The sequence below is a fragment of the Tyto alba genome, unplaced genomic scaffold (genome assembly GCF_018691265.1).
Source record: "Tyto alba isolate M040663 unplaced genomic scaffold, T.alba_DEE_v4.0 Super-Scaffold_41, whole genome shotgun sequence".
NCBI lineage: Eukaryota > Metazoa > Chordata > Aves > Strigiformes > Tytonidae > Tyto > Tyto alba.
The window spans coordinates 2975878-2996072 of NW_024881317.1; the positions used below are offsets into that span (position 1 = coordinate 2975878).

Genomic DNA, 20195 nt, shown 5'->3' on the forward strand with positions numbered 1-20195 from the left:
CTGAAGAAAACATACAGGAGAAAAGAAACAATCTTCCCCTCTATATTAAAAAAACAAAACAAAACAAAACAACCTCCAGAATTAAAGACTGATCTCCTGTCTTACACCTTTAAAATTCTCTTTGTTGTCTAAAAGAAAAAAAGAAAAAAATAAATAAGAAGGAGCACCTTATCTTATCTTCTATTGAATTTTCCCTGAAGAGCCAAAATCCCAGGTAGGTCTGGAGGAATTTGAAGAATCATTGCCTCTAGATGTTTTCTAAACACTCAAGGTTGATAAATATGAATTTATCAGGATATTCCCTCTCTTCTACATATTTGCTTTCATCTTTATTTAAATGTATCATCCTTCACTACTTCAGAAGGAAGCAGGAAAAAATGAATGAGACTTCTTTGTCTTATAGGCCCCTGGTTCAGTAGTAAAGTTATTTCATAAATTTCACAAAATTCTTAATATAAAAAATGAACTTAAGGTTGGAGATAGTGGATCTGTTTGGGGGGCTTTAACTCATTTAAATGATCCTTTTCTCTTTGAGATAATTCCAAAAGTACTTCAGTGGAAGCTCATCTCAGAGCAACAGGGCACCTCATCAAAAGGTTTAAAAAGAAAAGACGAGAGAAAAAATCTTCAATAGAGCCTGTGTCCTTTTATCCTTGATTTACTGAGCATATCGGTTACCCCCCTTTGTTAAGAGCTCTTTTCATTTATAGGTATAAAATAAATTCAACTGTTTTATCAAGATGTTCTTGTTACCAACCACCGGTATAAATTTTACTTGCTGGAGGTGGGGAAAAGGTTTTCTGGCACAGCAGTTGTCCAATTAACTGGAGTATTACAGGCAACAGAAATAGTTTGCCCAGTCTCGTTTCATGAATTACCTAGATGCACAAGGAAGATGCATTTTCTTCTCATTGGTTCCCTATTTGTATTCATAATCCAATGTCTTAAACTGTTGTGAATGGCTAGCAGTAGTGGCAAGCAGTACACAAAAAGGCATCCATACTGTGCAGGTGGGCTTGAGCGTAGGCTGTAGCTGGCCGTGAACTATTAATTAATAATAAAAGTAAAACAAGTTACTCTATAAGTAGCGAAGCTAAAAGAGCCTTGGTTCCCACAGAATTCTATTCTTAGTCCCCTGGCCTTTCCTACCCCACTGCAGTAACACTGTCTCTCTGTCAGGTCTCCTATGACGCTTTAGCTGGCAAAGGATGCTCAGATGGGCTCATGGGCCTCAAATTCACTTAATCCCCTCCCTGCATAACCAGGTTAAAAGTACCATGCGTCACACTCCCTATAAAGGAAAGGATTTTGCCCAAAGAAAGACTGAATATTAAGTCCTGATATAGAAGAAATTGATTCCTGTGCTCCCAGCCTTTGAATTCTTTCTTATTTATTGGTTTTTCCTTTGTTATCCCTCAATTATTCAGAAGTTCTTAGTAGTCTTCATTTTAAGATATTTGGGAATATCCCTCTTCAGCCATGACTAATTCCTCAGCTGCTGTCGAAGTAAAGAGGCATAGGCAACAGAAAGGCAAACCCAACCCAGGAGGACTATCGCTGGTGATCCAAGAAGCAGCACAAGAGGGAAGGTCCCTGCTTGGATACAAAGAGAGTAGTAGGATGCAGGGGAAGAAACAGCAAAAAGACTTGGCAGTTTCAAAGTATTCTGAACAGTTTTGAGAAGTGAGAAGTTCATTTTGTGAAAGTCAGCAAGAAGGAAATGCAGTCTCTTTGATAACAGATATCGATTTGAGTTTCAGGTCTGGGGGTAAAGTGAAAGAGAGGGATATGGGAAATTCAACTGAAATAACTTTAAAGAGATGGAAGGTGTAACCATGCCCTGGGAAACCATGATAGGAAAAGTTAAAAAATATATTCATGTGGTGCTTGAAAAATAGATAAAGATGAAAATGCTAGTAATTGTGAGACAGTGAGTCACAATAACACAGTCAGGTCCTCTGTACTAACTATGGCTGCATCCTGGATCCGCCTTTCCTGGTTCTGGTCTCTAAGGAATGCACTGTGCATTTTCTTGGTGTCTTCTAGATGGAGATAAGTCTGAAAACTCATCTGATAATTTTTTTTTTAAGCTTACAAATTACTTCATACGTGGATGTGGAACAAGAAGCAGATCTCAAGCAGGCAACAAAAAACGCTCTGTTTCATACAGCCTAATTAAGAGTGAACTGGAAAACTGCTCTTGAAATGAAAAAACTGACACTTTCTACTCATACAGAAGTCTTTCTGTCAGCTGGGCTGCATGTTGGAAGGTCTGAGTTTATGAACATAAATCAAAACATCTCATGCCCAGTGTTTTGGTACATTCCTTACATAAATAGAGCTGGTCAGGGATCATTTGTACCTATCAGGATTTTTGCATATTCATAGACCCATAGAAAACTACCTCTGAATTGTATCTTGCTATCCCTTTTCACTGATGACCTCTGAATTTTCTTACCCACTTCTTTGCGCATACAAAAGTACATATTTATGCACATTAAATGACTGTACATTTATTTTTTTGTAGGCCATTGGGACTAATAACAGACTATAAAGTTTTGCATCTCAGGGCTACTAGGTCTGATCCAGGCCAGGTCAGTACAGATTGGAAATTATCTTCTCTTGGCTGTGCAGTGGACTGCATGAAATTACTTTGGTCTCAGTCCAGCTCCCTGTGGATCAGTATGTACATCACAAAGCCCGTTTCTATCAGCAGTGACTGGCAAATTTGCTGGCAGACTGAGCCATTTTACCATTTTACCTTCACAAACCATTGCTTCAGGTCAAGCTTGGTGGCATGGCTGTGTGATCCATTTCAAAGCCCCTGTGGGACTTCTTCCAGGGACAAACAGCACAAGTAGCTTTTGGAACAGCACCCTTCATAAGCACTGCAAGCCACCCAGATTGTTCTGCACCTTTCTTAAATAGCAGGTCCCTTTCTGAAAAGTCAATCCACTTCTGAGGTGGCCCTGCCACATGTAGACTAGGAAACAATGCACAGAAATTGAATACGGGCTAAACCCAGTATTTCAATACCGACTCAGATAGATTCCCTGGCTCTGCTGAATTACAGGAGAAGATATCTTACATTCAGATCCCAATGGGGAAGATCATTATGGGAAGGCCACCTGTGTATTCCCAGGCTTTCAGACTAAGCTGCTCCCCTATTGATTTTTCTATTAATGAACCAGGTGCCTGCTGCCTATTAGGCTTGTTGGTGTTCTCCCCCGGCGCTCCTTCTGACCAATTAGACATTTCTGCTGGAGCACCGGCAGCCACAGCGTTTAAGAGCCTGTGTTTTCCTAAACTCTCCCAGTGTTCGTGGCATAGCCTGGCTGCATGAGCCATAATGAAGGGTCTTCTTTCACTTCAGGGCAATTGTTGTACGCTTTTGAGCTGGTGAACTATTGTACCAGAGTATTTAACAAGGTCACTGGATGCGCAGGACACAGTGGGTCTCCCTCAGTTGTGGAAACTGCATCCATTTCTTTGAATTCAATGGAATTTTTCAGATCCTTTTATGAGCTACTTCTATTTCATTTTGTTTGCTTGCTCTCTTATCAATGTACAAGCTCCAGAAATTGTCTGTGACAGCTCAAATTCTACTTTGTCAGCCCAGGTTTACCTGAACAAAACTGCTAGCTTTGGTAGCATTGTCCCAGATATACAAGAGTGGAGTTTGTCTCAGGGACTGCCTCTACTAATCAGAACTCATTCAATCACACACAGTGTCTCTAATTTGATAAGAACTGTGAGTAAGTCCCAGGTCTCCTCCTCTTTCTTCTTATAGTTACTTTTACTTCTGTGCTCTGCTGCAGTTTTATTTACCTGAATAACTCCAAAGTTTTCCTAAGTGGGTCCAAAGGAACCAACTTCATACAGAAAGGCTGAATGCCTCTGCCTTTGTTGCTAGTTGACATATTTCCTGTATTTTATCCTTAATTGGCAATGTGGCTATGTCAAATTGCATTTCCGTTTCTGTAGCCTCATTCAGAATCAGTGGAGCTCAATACTCTGTTCGGACTGAGTTATTTAATCTGAATTTTGCAGATGAATAAACTGCTTGCCAATAGCAGTGTCTCTTTTCATCTGTTCAGCTCCTAAATGTATATATCTTTATCCACACTATCTGTGGGTCTATGCATAAAAGTGTTGGTAGCTGACTCTCTTGGTAGTTCAAATTACAAACTGACTTAATTTAAACTACTACAGTATAGGATTTAAGTCACAGGTTAGTTTTTAAATTTTTTTTCTGTCTAATTGTATTGTTAAAAGAAAAGACTTTATCCTTTACAATCAGACATGTATAGACAGAAAATCCTGGTGTGTTTTCTTATGCCAAAGAGCAACTGAAATTTTACCAGATCTTGGACTCTCTTGCTTTAGGTTTTTGGTTTTAGCAAAATCTGTGAAAGTTTGAAGGGAATATCTGTTTATCTGCCTGTGTGTGACTGTGAGGTTGTTTACCAGCTTTTCAGAAGGTTCCTAGCAAACCCCATTAGTTTAAAGTTGACACTGAATGTTATTCATTTCATCCCATAAAATATCTTTTCTTTTTCAGATGCTTTTTTTTTTTTTTTTGCTTTGATCCTTTCACTTGTGCTCATGCAGCTCAGAAGCAAGGTCAACCGCAGGTGTTAGCATTCTCAGCCCCATATTTTCCATCCACATTGCTGCTTCTGTGGCTTCAGTGCTCTTAGCAAGAGACCTGCGGAGGATACCTGCTGTGTACAGCACACTTAACTCCTCCTGGACTCAGTCCATCCAGTGTGTGTGAACAAGAGGTCAGGCGTGCACTGAGGTACTGGGTTTGTTTGGCAGCTTCTGCTACAGAAAGATGCAGGTCTCAGCCAGTGGCCACACTGGTGAGCTCAGGCGGCGTGCGTGGTAGGGACATTAACATTTGAGACTGTGTTTGGACATTATCCTTGGTTGTGTAGTGCAGCTGTAGAAAAATTCTAAACGGAAGTTAGCAAATAATGCAAAACTATTGGGATTGTCAAATATAAAGATAGTAATGAATTTGAGGAAAAGTTTCATGTTACTGAATGACTGGGTAAGTTGAAATTCGGTGTTAAAAAATGCAGAGTAATAGACAACGGGAAAAGAACATTAAGTAAATACACAAAAGGGGAGTTCTAATTTAATTCCTACCATTCAGGGAAAGAGATCAGGCAATCACAGTAGATAGTTTTCTGAAAAACTCAAATGAATGTTCAACACCAGTCAAAAAATAAAAGAACACAGAGCACCAGATAGAATAGGTAGAATGATCAGGAAGAGAACAAAACAGGATGGAGAAACCATTTTTGTGGTATTGTGTAAATCCATAATATATCTAAATCTGAAATTGCCACGTACAGTTTGGCTGATTCCTGCTTATAAAGGATATAATGGAACTAGAGAATGGTGACAAAGATCATCTTTTATCTGGAATAGTTTCTATACAAAGAGTGACTTGATAAGCTAGAACTCAGCTCAGAAAACAGATGGCTGAGGAGGGATACGATACAGATCCATGGAACTGTGGATGGTGCATAGAACATGAACAAGGAATGGTTATTTACTATTTCTAATAACACAGGAACAAGGGGCAACCAATTAAATGATTGCACAGCAGGTTTAAAGACAAAGATAGTGCTTTTCACAGAATGCGTAATTAAATTGTGAAATGGCTCCCATAAAATGAGAATAAGAGAGTGGGATGATTTTGCTTAGAAAAGGGGTCACTGAGGGTAGATATGTGAGAGGTCTCTTACACCATGGGGGAAGGGAAAGAAGGAATGTATGGTTGCTATTTATCACAGTATAAGAAGTTTCGCAATTAAAAATCAGGCAGTGGATTTGAAGCAAACAAATAAAGATAATTTTTCTCCTTTGTATTTATAATTAAACTGTGGATCTTCTTGCCAGAGGATGTCATAGAGGCTGAAAGTATAAATGATACCTTTTATTTCCTGTTTTTGCTAATGTCCTTTTGGCAGAACTGTTCAAACTTGTCAGCCAGAGTCCAGATTTATTACTGAAAAAAAGTCAAGATGCCACAATTGTTTTAGATGGTGGATCTTGGACTGTGCCACTCAGGCTATGGGGATAGACCAGAAACCACCTCTAATTTCCAGACAAAGTTACTCCCATAAAACAGCTGGTGCAGAATTTTCATAGCCAGCTCTGAATTCTCACACTGAAGTACACTGCACTGCTCTGAAATGCTTCTCCATATTTCCAAATGGCTTAGGTTTCTGTTAGCCACTGCTCTATTCTGCCCAAATCTGGGAAACAAAATGGTGGAACTGCACATAGTGTGTTAAAATCTTTCCTTTACCATAGTGATAACTCCAATTCAGACACCTCCATGTAAAAAGGCAGAATAAAACAGCTTTTTTTTTGTCTCTGCCAGTTGTATTGAAGGACTGCAATTTAGTATTTTGACATACTTAGCTTCTGTCCCACAGTTCAGACACAAGCAGCATGTTAAGTATATCACAAAGAGTACATGTAACAAGTATGTACTTCACAGGCATGTAAATACTTTTACTAACTTGAAACAATGTACATTATACCTGGGCCATTTTACCTTTTGGGACATTTAACTGTGATATGGCCATGTGTGTTGGAGCATTTTAGAATAGCGGCTGATCAAAGTTGGATATAGTAACAGCAATGAGCCCCACAGATGTTTGACACTTTATAGCCTCTGCAGAGTTAACTTTAAAATATTCTGAGAGTCTCCTCCCTGCCTTACCTGAATAAATCTGAAGTGGCCCCATTTCAGGTTTAAATTGCTTTAACTAAACAGAGGACTTGGTTATCCAGCTGGCCCCATAATGTATATTAGTAAACCTCCTGATATAGACATGATTGACCTGCCCTGATAATATAGTTTCCCATTAACTAAATCTAAACCCATGTATTATAGATGTTTTCCACCTGAAATATCTGCTCCATAAACAATCTCCCCAGCTCCACTCTGAACAGAATCAGGAGTTTATTTTCATATCTTGCCCTTGTGTAGCCAACTCCTGGGGCTGGCCGAGCTCTGCATGCCCATCCGATTAGCCGAATGCTGACCTCCATCCTGTTTTTTGAACTATACATGGCTACGTTGCTTGTACTCCATTACAGGCTGCCTGTGGGAGGCTGTCCTCTCAGGTATGATGCGCCGTCTCACCAGATGAAATGTCCTGAGGAAATGATGTAGGAGTTGTTTTACCCAGTCTAAATCCAATCTCCTATTTTTGGAGAGGTCCCTCCTGGATAAATGTGTTTTGTGATATTTTATTAGGTAAAAAGTGCTGACTGTATAAAAAAATCTTGTTCAGAGGTTGATGATCATCTTTTTTACTCTCCACACTACTTTCCTTGTGAATACATTTAATTATATGATGCTGTATTCATTGCCTTGCTGACACTAAAGTGCTCTGCAGTTAAGGCCTAAATACTAAACTAGGCAGATATTCAAGTGTTGTAAAGTTAGTCTAGATTTTTTTGCCAGCAACAGTGCTACACTGATTTACAGGGAGCAGGGAGGACAGTGCTAATCTCTTGCCTGTTCTCTTTTTTGAATTATCCTTCCTTTTTTTTATGCCCATATTTAGGTGGCTTGAACAGTAGAAATGGATTTTTTTAATTGCAGATAACTGATTGATATTTGACATATTTTTAGTGCAAACTAGAAAACTATTCCCTGATGGTGAGGGGGATTATAGTGCTTGCTGACAGAAATCCAACTCAGGTTTGCTGAGTTTTAGTATGCAAAATCCAAGTCTTTAAATTAAAGTTTTATTGGTATTTGGTTTCACTTGATTTCAAGGAGGCAAAAAAAGCCTCACAAATCCAGATTTTGCCGCCTTTATTCTTACAGAGAACTGCTGCATTTCATCATCAGTTTTATTGTGCCAGTGCATTGCTCCTTTTGGATGTAAGAAGCGTATTGGAGCTAAGATGCTGGAAGACAGGAGCGTGGTGAGATTCTGTGCACCCTCCGCTTCAAAAGATGAGACCTATCTTGCATACACAATGTCTGATAGTTTGCCTGGGTGGGTTTACTGTACGCGGATCATGCAGTGTGCACACATGGAAAAAACCTTTCCTGTGTCTGGCATGAGGGCAGCCAGGGCCACTCTGTTGCCACCAGTGCAGTCAGCACAGCTCACCTCCGTTACCTCTTTCCCGTGACTTAGAGGGACAGGGACATACTCAGACATGAGACCTCAGGGCTCAAGCCCCAGTTTCCCAGTTTGAAAGGATCCTGAGCCAACGTGCAATGCCTGACTCCTTAGATACACAGATCCTTGCACCCTGCACAGTAAATCTCTCAGAGTTTGGATTTACTGTGCTGAAAACCATGAGCTGTGTGCAGTTAATTCCATCTCTACATATGCATACATGGTGTCCAGGCTGAAAGGCTGCGCAAGTTCTCCAATCTTGATAGGTACGAATTATTCTGCAGGTAGCCAAATACTAATCAAAGACTTTTCCAAGCTGTGGCCAAAGGCTTCCCGGATGCCTGGTCAACATGATGGGGAAGGACCCTTCTGGGAAGATGGATGGATAATTGTTGCTCTGAAGTCCCTACAGCCCTGGGACCACAGAATGAGTCCTCCTGGTTTTGAGGTTTTTGTGCTTGGTCCTTATGGCATGTCCAAGTTTTACAGTAAGCTCAGAGGACTGTGATGCCACTGAGGTGCAGGTCGGGGAAAGCTTTGCAGATGGCTGTTGGAAGTGGTTTATGATTTAATGACAGGCTTCGGCATTCAGGACTGCCAATGGTTGTGTCTTTGCAGGAATCATGATCCGTAAAGTCACTTTATAAATATAAGAAAACTCTTTCCCATCCTTTCCACCTTACCCCATCTTCTCCCATGAAAAGGGCAAAGGGAGAAGGAGATTGAATAAGGTCATCAGTGGTTTCATTGTGCCATTTTAGATATGTATCAAACTCTAGTACAGCTACATCATACAGTGTTACTAAGTGGGTAAAAGAACATTTGTCGGTTCTTAGTAACAGTGATTACCTGCAAACTGGACAAGCTTGGCTTGTACTCAGCACAAGATCCTTCCCCAACCTTTTTTCTGCATCTTATCATTAGCACCAATAATAGCATCTGCAGGGAGTAATTAGTAACACCCGGAGGGGAAAGGAATTCTGCCAGAGGACATCATTATGTCTGGAAAAGTAAAGATGTTGTATAGTAAGGTCATGAAAAAATTGTTTGAGTCTAGGATGGAGGAGAAGACCGGTAAAAGTACAAAGTTTCCCACTGCTGCTAATATGCTTATGAAGAGCACATTAATTTCCACTGGAACACCATCAGTGTTCCGACAGTTTGTGTTGCTGGATACCATATGTTTACCTTGAGGGAGTGTTTGTGGAGAACCACTTTGGGTTAATTGTAAATGTCACAATTAAATAAGTAAATATACAGAGCTGTATCTGTGATCTGCATCAGTGCACAGACACTGTGTACCAGCACACTGGTGTGCCACGTAATATGTGTACATATAAATATATACTTCTGTGTACTAAGTCCATACCAATCAGCTTATCTGGACACACAGGCATCAGGTACAAACAGCACCTGCATTTTGTCTTTCTGATCTGTTTACCATGACGTACAAGTGGCACTGCACCATGCCCTCCTTTCTATTTAATGCCTGCACTGTGAGCTCTGAGAGCCTCGCATGGAGCTTCCCCCATGCTGGTCAGAGGTGCTGCACCTCTAATTCATCTGGCACAAAACAGGCATGGAGCGAGAGAGGGAGGAAATCAGATACTGTGTTAAAAATCTCAGATTAGTTAGAGTCACGTTACAGATTACCAAAGGTTCAAATGTGTTGCATTTCAGTGTTGTCAATCCCCCGTACTAATCTGCAGAGGAGTTAAGGATTTTCAGCACTTTGACAGATTAAACCTTGAGGACACTCAAGCAAACCTGTCACATAGGTCTTTATCATGCAAACTTGAGGCCAAGTTCAATAACGGCCCTGTTAGTCTTCTGCATTGCAGAGGCCTTGAAAAATTGATTTTCTGTTTTGCCACTGACTCTAGTGGAACCAGGCTTTAGCCCTCCAAGGCAGATTTATTCCTGTAAATTGTAGCTACTTCTGAAATTCTTAATTTCACATCCTTAAGTAGTCAAACTTTGAGACAGACCAGGTATGGGTGCAGACTTTGCCAGGTGTTGTTAACTATTACTGGGTTATTAACTTCCCTTATGGTCTGGGATACCCTTTTTTTTTCCTTTGAAAATGCATTTCACAGATTTAAAGGCCTGATCCAAAATGTACAGGAATAAATACAAATCTTTGTATTGAACACTGGAAAAGGATTTTAAAGGGAGCTGGTCATTGTTTACAGCAGTAATGTATTTTTAACAGAAGCAAGAAATCTAATCTGTTAGGGCAGCATTAATCCAGGGAAAACACTTTCTGAAGTGTCCAGAGCTTGTTAACACAGCTAACACCTAAGGCAGCAGTGTGTCTTTAAGCTCTACTAATATTGTACAATAATAATTTTTGAGGAAGGAAATCTTCCCCTCTTCCTGAACAGAAACAAGACATATTATTGACTGCCACCTGGAAAGATATATGCTCTGGCCCTCGTGAGTCTATTAATATTTGATGCTGATGGATGTGAGCTGGCAGCCTGAGTTATTAATGGAGTTTGGTTCCTTGGACCTAAACCTCAATACATAGGGGAGAATCAACAATAACAAGAACTGTATGCCCAAACCTCTTGTGCTAGAAAGGTCTGTCATTTAGTTTCAGCAGCAATTAGTCAATATTGCTGAAGTACTTAAAGGTATAGAAGGTCATATAGGTGGTGTTTGTTACATTACTGCCACCATTCATTTTGATTTAAAGCTGACTTCTGAGGGTCCTGGGGATCTCAGATCCCCCACCCGTATCGTTGCTGTGTTGGGATACTCCCATCAGATTTGGGTTTCAAACCAAAAAAGGCTCGCTCGTGTTAGCTTCTGAGCAGTTCTGTGGAGGGGTGGGACGCCCTGTCCTCGGCTGTATGGAGGAGCCGTCGCGCAGAGCGGGGCCGGGGAAGGAGTGATGCAAAGCAGAAGGCAGGAACGTGCTGCTTCACACACGGAGCGGGGCATCTAGGTGAGCTGGGCCTGATCCCACTGTTAGAGTCAGATTTGACTCCTGAAATTAGGAAATAATACACTGAATAAGTTTCAGGGTTATATTTTGAAAAACTGGCCCTTCTAAGTGAAAATGATGAAGAAAACGAAGAGCACTTTTGAAAGTTTTGTGATGTCCATATGGATCATTCTGACTTGGAAAACAGAGATGTAAAATACCAAGTTATTTATAGCTAGATTTCTTAATATAGTTTTAACATTTTCAGGGGTATATGTTTGATTGAATTAGCTACTCCTTCCTATCCTGTATACCACATCCAGGCATTTCACTACTCTCATTAACCTCCTGATCTTAATAGAAAAAAGAATAATCAACATAAGGAGCACAGCTGTTGATTAATTTTACTAAATAGGATAGAAGTATAAAGTACCATATTGCCAGAGTGAAAATTCAGTTCACAACGTTTGAAATCAGTTTAATAGAATATGTAACTCATTAACAACTGGATAGACGTATTCTGCGGCATTATTCACTTGGGCAGGTGGCGAGAGGGAGGTGGAATTTACATATCTTTAACAGTACCTGAATGCATTTCATTTCATAGGTCATTCTCCCAAATCAAGTTCAAAATGTTAATAACGGGGTGTGCATTCATAATTAATAAAATCTTAGAGCCAGTGCTATAGTTCAAGTGCATTTTCCTCTTATGTAATTAAGAAGTTAAGTGTATTTGGCAGTTGTCACTCAGAGCTCTGAAGGTCTCGCTTGTCAAACCTGGGGATAGAAATCTCATTAAGGCAGTTATCTTTTCAGTCAAGGTTTGTTTGCAAAGTAAGTGCGTATCAGGTGGACAGCCAGAATGAGCAACCTCTGTTAGTCCATAAAGTATAGTATATTAAAGTAAATGCCAAAACTCACAGGCATGTCGAACAAAGACGAAACAGCCTGATGTTTAGCTTGTACAGCTTGGGATACCCAAAGTGTCTGTGTCAGACTACCCTCTGTGCAAAGTCTACAGAAAAGTGGTGAATCTGCACCAGCCTATTGTGCACATGGCCAAGGAGAACTTACCACGTAACATGGGCTGATCTGCAGTCACAGAGGCAGCTGAGGAACTGGAAACTCACCTTCTGCTTCCACCCGTGGCCCAGATGCTCGTTTAGTTAATCTGATTCCCAAGCGGATATTTTAGCTCCACATCACCCTGTTCTACTTCCCTTTTCAAAGGAATTTTCTTTTACTTCTAGATCACTAGTTCAAATCCAGATAAGGTCAGTTGTCATAGAAATTATTAGCAGTACCAGCAGTTCTGTGTTGTACATGAAATGAGTTGGGAGTTTCATTCACACAAGATACGGCTTTCTAAGTGGCACTAATTGGCTGTCTAATTGTCACACACAGGAGAAAGGCAGAGGATTGATTAGGCGTGGAGACTGAATGTCCCTCTGCCATCCCACCCGGCTCTGGGTTCCTGTAGCTCATTCTGTAGGCATGCTGGCAGGGTAATGAGGGGCAGCACGCTTTGGATTTTCTGGCTGTCAAGACAGTGCCTTTTACTGCCAGGCCTTTTCAGAGGAACTTGTTTTACTCCACCAAGGTCAAAGATATCATCTTTTACAAACACTGCTTTCACTCAAAAATCAGGCTTGTAGGATTTACTTCTGAGCAGTACGTATTTTAACCGTTTCTTTTACTTCCCCCTAAAACAAAGTTTTTAGTATAAAATAGGATGAGTCATACTGGTGCTAGGCAGAACTGCTACAGCAAGCATATGGGGGTTTATGGTGCTCAGAAATCTGTTCATATTTCCTTTTACTGTCTCAGTGTCTGATGCTGTGATATACAGGCTCCTGGAGGTACTTGCCATGGCATAGGGAAGCTGACATTTTGTGCATTTATCTCCTGATAAATGGATCCTCCTATCAAACAGCGAAGCCTCTCACCTGCAAAAATACGTTTTGACCAATCTCTTTTCTCCTGAGCTATGGTATAGGTCACACTGTGCAATGTAGTTACTGTTTAACTTTGGAGTAGTATAGCTTTCTCTGACATAGAACTAAATTAATAAAGTTTGACTCACTGAAGAAGCAAATTTAGGAGCTAATTTGTGATTTGAAAATCATGACTACACATAGAAGAAAATGGAGCAAAAATACCTTGTATATGCTAATGTATGTAGACCCAACTGTGGGACTCAGTAAGTAGGTTTAAAGATATTGTGCTCACATTTTAATTCCCATGTTGCATCAGATTAACAGTATTAGTAAGAACCGTCTCTCCTTTCAGCCACACAAGCTAAACAGTGCATACAGTGTTCCATAATTTAGTGTAGAATTATTCTATATTTCTATAACATTTAAGTATTTACTCTCCTTTCCCTCACTTTCCCCACACCTAAGGGAGAAATAGGACAGAGACTGTTTCCATGTTCTGCTCCATGTGCCTCCTCTCTCGGACGTACGCATACTCCTTGTTCAGCATTCTTCCTAAAGTCACAATCTCATGCAAACTAATTGAAAACAAATGCAGGTATCAGCTACACAACAAAAAGGTCTAATGCACCTGCCATGTAGTTTTCCTCTCTGCCAGTCTGTGGAGGATGAGCACGTATGAGATCCTTTAGCTTTTTAACAACCTTAGAATATATTTTTCCAAGAAATGCAGAGCAATCTTTGCACGGTTTCAGACTGTATATTTTGTGATTAGTGTTTCATAAGTGATGTTTTGCTTAATGATCTAACATCTGTTCTAGGAGGTTTGTTTTTGTAACTTCCCCACCTCCTGCTGAAAGAATGCCAGAAACTTGTCCCTTTCCTCCAAGTCAATCAAAGCACTAATTGCATCATAAACATGGGAAGCAGCGGTGACTGCTCAAGTGCTGAAGTCTCAGCAATCAAATCATAACACTGTTCACTGTTCCGAAAGAGAAAGCCTCCCTGTGCAGAGATGGGAATTTCCTGAAATTCGGATTTCTTTAGCTGACTCTGACTTTTTTTGGTTTGCAGGGAGATGACTGCACCATTACCTGCATGGCAGGAACCTATGGAACCAATTGCTCATCAGTTTGTAATTGCAAAAATGATGGTGCATGTTCCCCCGTGGATGGTCTGTGCTATTGCAAAGAAGGTAAACAAAATTCAGATTTAACAATTGTCTGCAATTTGGCATCAGTGCTTCTCCCCTTTTAAAGTGGCACAGCTGTGCAGTCAGTAAGTCCACTATTTTCTTGTGCCTGTCAGTAATTCAACAGTCTGCCCAAGTATCAAAACTCAACAGGGGCTTGACTGTATGGTTTGTCTCTGCCCTGAACAGGGGCCAGACTTAACTGCTGTGCTGCAAGAACAGCTCACAGAATTAAGTGTGCTAGCAGAGCCACTGCTCCTTTCCAGAGGAAATGCAAAGCAATCACCAGACTGTTGGGTTTTTTCTCTTACCGCTTTGCTGCCCCATTTCTGCAGGACTCCAGATCCCCTGTTCTCCCCTCTGTGCCTAGAGTGACCCAGCTGGGAAAGGGAGGAGAGGCAGCCTCCTGCCTGTCCTTTCATTAGCCCATTGCACTGGGCTGTGCCCGGCCATGGTTATCTTCACCAGACTTGACCCTGACCTGCAGACTGCTTGCCTGTCTCAACCTGGGACTAATTCCTGTAGGCTTTCCTGGTGATGTGGGCTCCCAGCTGATCCTGGCTGCCAGCCCTATGCTTGGGGACTGTGGGGTGGGCCCTGCCTGTCTGCTCTTGCTGCCATCCTCAACTCCCTGTGCTCTCTGTCCCCTGACACTGGGATACCCCAGCCACCTGCAGGTATCCTTTGTCTCCTCAGATGGCATGCGGTTGCAGGATGTGGCTGTCTTATCTGGGGAAGCATGAAGTCTTGCCTGCTACGGAGTTTCTCTCCAAGACTAAGCTCTTTTCTTCTTACACATATGTCCATAATTCCCTTATGTGCTGGGTAGTGAGCATAACCCATGTAGCCAGTAATCACTTGAGAAATCTTGCACTGCTCCATAGCACAGTGTCTCTTATGTTCCCAGTGTAGCGGTGCCTTCCCCCAGAATACCAACATGAGCTATGCCTGTATGGCATACATAAGCCCTAAAACAGAAGTGAGGCAAATAACAATAAAATCTGGCATTTCAAATATGGATTAATGGATCACTGTAGAACCCCATTTGATGAGGGTGTATAAACCATGAGTTACTGCTCAACTCCATTACATACAGCTGCAGTGTAATGAAAGCCATTGTGTGGCTGGTAGTTAAGATTTGAGCCTTAATGGTTAGAAATGATGGCCTTGGTCTTTTTTTTTTAGATGTAATAGCTTCTTTACATTAAAGAGCATTCTCAAAAAAAAAAAAAAAAAAAAAAGGTAAGAAACAGGCAGCATTAAATGGCAAGTTTTTTTGCATTCTCGCTGATCAGCAGGTCTCCAGCCTGCCAGACAGTGCTGTACTCTCTTCTTGCTGCCCAAGCCGTTCCCAGAGAGGCAGTAGTCACCCTAATCTGGTAAACAGCCAACACAGTGATACCTATATATCTGTATGCACAGATGCTGACAGATGAAGCTCGGCAGTCATAATTAAAGGGTCAGCCTTTGACCCCAAAATAGTCTTCATTTACACTGAGATCAGGAGGAAACTGGTCCTAGAATCAAAGAGTTGCAACTCGCAAGCTTCCTTTCTTGCTGTCTCTACCTTGCTTTTTTTCATTAAAACATCCCAAATGCTGTTTCTCTCATATGTTTCTCTAGGGTGGCAAGGAGTAGATTGTTCTGTTCCATGTTCAAGTGGAAGTTGGGGTCTTAACTGTAACCAGACGTGTTATTGCACAAACGGAGCTGCCTGCAGGCCAGCTGATGGATTTTGTCTCTGCTCACCTGGATGGCAAGGAGACTACTGTGACCAGCCATGTCCTGTAAGTACAACTGGGATGGTCCATTCCCTTTAAAACTGTAGTCCACATAGCTCTTCTAAATGTACAGTAGCTCAGTATCTCATTTTGTCTATAGATACCTGAAGAAAATCATGTGTAAATGATTGGGGTTCCAGCAGTCGAGTAGATATATTATACATTGCATTATATTTTTTCAGAGCTATTACCGCCTTATCTGCATTTTCTTGAACATCATTTTTTAAAGTGATTCCTCATTTGTTTCTATATAGAAATGTTAGTTCTTTCTATCTTCTCTGTACGTTAATTTAAAAAAATGCAACTCAGCATTAAGAGGGACATGATAGATTATTTTGCACATTTTAGAAACAAAAACTGATTACTGAGAGGCTTTTTTCTTTATATTTTTGGAAGGATGGAACATATGGTCTTAATTGCAGTGAACATTGTGACTGTAGCCATGCAGATGGATGTGATCCTGTCACTGGTTACTGCTGCTGTCTTGCAGGCTGGACAGGTAAAATTAGCAATTACCTTTGTAAATCTTGGGGGGGTTGTTGTTTTGGGGTTTTGGGGGGGTTTTGGTGGGTTGTTCTGCTTTGCTATTGCATCAGTTATAGCACTGGACTCATGACTGCAAACTTTTAGATAATAGTTTGAGACAAGATCAGCTGAACTTATCCATATTTAAATCACTCATGATGGTGACAATAATTGGCATTCATTAAATTTGTATTCAGATTAGTTGAAGATGGCTCCAAACCTGGAGCCAGATGTTAGCCTTCCCTCTGGAGGAACGCGGCCCATCTGGAAATCCTGCAGAGTTTTTCTCCTTGAATAGCCCTTCCCATGGAGGTGCAGTTGCGGTACAGTGAATCCTGGGACCATCATACCTGGGGATGCAGACAAGTGTTTTCTGAATGCTAAGAGTCATTACATCTGCCCCATCATACAAAATCCAATTTCGTCACCAAACATTGTCTTTGTGATTTTCCTATTTTCCCATGCTTCTTGTCACACAGCAGTGTAGTTACGGAGAGCAGATTAATGCTGATTTGACAAAAAGTTCTCACGATTACACAGAAGCAGAGAGGACTAACCAGTGAAGTCGGAGAGTCCAGACTGGAGATCTCAGTACAATCAGACCTGCACTTGACTCCATACTGATAGGTCTCTTTGCCAGCTTTTGACAACTAACGTAACAGCAGCAGGGAGCAAGTTATTGGCCCAATGAGTATTTCACACTTAGTTGCCTAAAACGCTGGTTAATCTCCCTCAGTTCTCTGTAGAGGCTCTGGAAGGGAAATAAACTTATATTCTTGCCCATAACTGCAGAACCACCAGAGCCACTGACAATCAAAATGCATTTATATTAACAGCATTTCATTTGGAAAATTTAATTGTTTTTCAAACAAGTACAAGTTGGAAGAATGTATGGAGCAAGGCAGGCTGATCAGGCAGACGGCATTTGGAATACTGTTCCTTACCCCTTCATTTATGCCTTAAGCCAGTGCATGCCTCCTATTTCTAATGGAGAGAATATCACCACAGCAGCTCAGCTCCTAGCAGCATGAAGCAAAAGCAATGCATTTATACTTAGAACGTATAATGGAAAACAATTTTTAAGAATTAAATAAAATGCAAAAATAGGAAGCTCTACACACTGCTTACAGCAAAGCTACTTTTCAAAGACACTGGGCATGTATCCCTGAAAAGGGCATTTTTCCCACAAGAAAATCCATTTTATAAGCTCACTAATATCCCATCCTCCAGCTTGTATTCCGCACTCACTGGACTGCATTCATCTTTCTTTGGGCCTCTTTACCATCAGTATATCTATCTATCAGGCTTTAAAACTCTACTGTGCATTATTGATGATCATCAGAGAAACAGTTGGTAGGCTTTCCTGTAGTCATTGTGAGTTTCTTCGAGGAAGAAAATGGTTTTTAAAAGTACAGTAAATTAAAGAGATATATTTATACACACTTACTCTAAAAGTTTATTACACATCTTTCTGGATGTAGCATTCCAGAAGAAAGTGCAGAAAATGTACTTTGCAGGCAACGCAGACTAAAGGTGTAGCTTTTTCTTGAAGGCATTTGCAACAAATATTTTATGCTTACTCCCATGCACATCTGTAAATGTACATCAAATGCAGATACAAATAACTCCAAGTAAAGGTAGGAATAATTTCTGTGATATCCTTCTTTTTTAAATTTCCATATTGGGCAAGATAAATGTATATTAACTTGCAGGGGACTTACTGCAAACTAAGCATTTCATCTTTCAAGGTGCCCCTGCAGTTCTGGAACTCCCATCTTCAGGATCACATTTCAGGGAGGAAAATATTATGTTAGTATTCAAGACCAGGTTGGGGTTGAGATGTTGACAGGGCCATGTAAGGCGTGCACTGGAAATGTTGATAGACAGAGCCATTTGTCAATTCTGCTTCCAATGTTTTTTCTACTTGGCTTAGCACCAGACACAAGGATAAATTCCGCTCGTACTAGTTTGAAAGTATGTAATTTAAGAAACTCGTCAGCTAGATAATTATATTTTCATATTAAGGAGTATGGCATCAGTGAAAGATTAATCTTACCTGTAGTTGTCGTGAACTGGGCCATAATGTGTATTGCAGTGCATTTTATAAATACGATATGATAAATAATTCAGGCTTACTTTTTTGCTGCCTGAATGTGGTACTAATTAGGCATGGCCTGAAAAAGATCAGAAAAGTTCAACATCATGGAACATCTGAAGGTTTTCCTGCCCACTCATACCAGACAGAAAATTCACATGGCTTTCTGAACCTAATAGCCACAAAACTTCATCTGAAACAGCATATTCTGTATGTTCATCCCACATGTAGGTCTCCCTCTTGATGTCAGTGTTTTATGTAAAGATCAAGGGGAAGATTGAACCCATTTTCTTTAAAGTGGATTTCAAGATGTTACTGATACAAACCTTCAGAAGCTGATAGATGGTAGGAGCATGGAGGAGGACTGGGAAGAGAAGAAAAAAGGCATGTAAAGAGTAGCCTACAATGTAAGTTAATAGCAGTCTACCATCCTTTTATTATGTTATGACTGCCACCCATCAAGACTATTATTCGAGACAATGTCCTTCCATGTGCACCAGCTGGGGGAAGGTAATTTTCAGGAGCTGAGTATACCTGACAGATGGGAAGATGATGAAGAGATTCCCACTTATCAACCAGGAGATCACAAAGCTGTGCAAACCAGCTGTATGCATAAATAAGCACACTGGCAACAAGCTGCTTAGAGATGTGCATATACAGTTTCCATTGGGTTCAGCGGGGAATTGCATGTGTGTAGCCAAAGGCAGAAGTTAGATCAGATCTAAAGGTGATTGCACCCTGTTGTTATTGCTGAAAATTACCCAACCAGGTACACAGGCACACTGTACCACAAATACCTTTGTAGATAGCATGGCAAGCATAACATTTGTACATAAAAGACCAAAACCGCATTGGCAAAAGGCTCTTGTGATACAAGCAGAGTGAAACTTGTTCAAATGTGGGCTAAAATCGGGTCTGTGACCTGCTGACTTAACGCGGAGCTGAATTTTCCTCCACATGAAGGAACTGTCAGATGTAATAACAGCAAAGGGTCAGCCTTGTGCTGAATGGAGTTCTCCAGCTTGCACCAGTACCACATACTTGTAACCTCACATATATAAATAGTACCCTTGAAATCAAAAGAAGACGTGTTCATATCTATTGCTAGGTTAAAAGGAAAAGTATAGCCCCCCACCAGGATCAAGTCCTGACTGATGATACTGATTGTTTTCCAAAGATTAATAAGGGTGTCTCTTACTCCAGATCTGCCATGCATTTTAGATACATACCGCTCCTGTGCTTGCAGCTCTATGTCTGTGTGTTTGTGTGCACACAGGTACTTTAAAGCTCCCAACATACTAGTCATTTGTGGAAGAGGTGTTATTTTGTGTACATTCAGGTTAAAATGAAAATGCTTGAAAATGGAGTGCTTCGGTGCTAATTGCATTTGGTTAATTAGGGAACTTGCACACAGCAAGAATCTGCAGAGAGAATGGAAGCACAGAAAAGCTGCGTGGTAGAGCATTTCCTGGAAGTCCTTTGCAAGCAAACGGGTCCTAGAGAAGCAGGCATCAGTCTCATCTCGCTCAGTTGCAACCTGCTCTCCTGGATGCTCAGTGACAGTGATAAGG

General features: G+C 40.8%; 1 protein-coding gene across 11 annotated transcripts in view; it reads left to right on the top strand.

Moving 5' to 3' along the window:
* Positions 1-20195, top strand: part of MEGF11 (multiple EGF like domains 11) — a 283406-nt gene that overhangs the window by 207585 nt on the left and 55626 nt on the right. For all 11 annotated transcript variants that reach the window (XM_032994322.2, XM_032994321.2, XM_032994325.2 and 8 more), the window contains 3 exons: positions 14106-14226; positions 15847-16010; positions 16401-16503. In XM_032994322.2, the coding sequence (XP_032850213.1) occupies positions 14106-14226; positions 15847-16010; positions 16401-16503 (388 nt within the window). The remainder of the gene's footprint in view (positions 1-14105; positions 14227-15846; positions 16011-16400; positions 16504-20195) is intronic.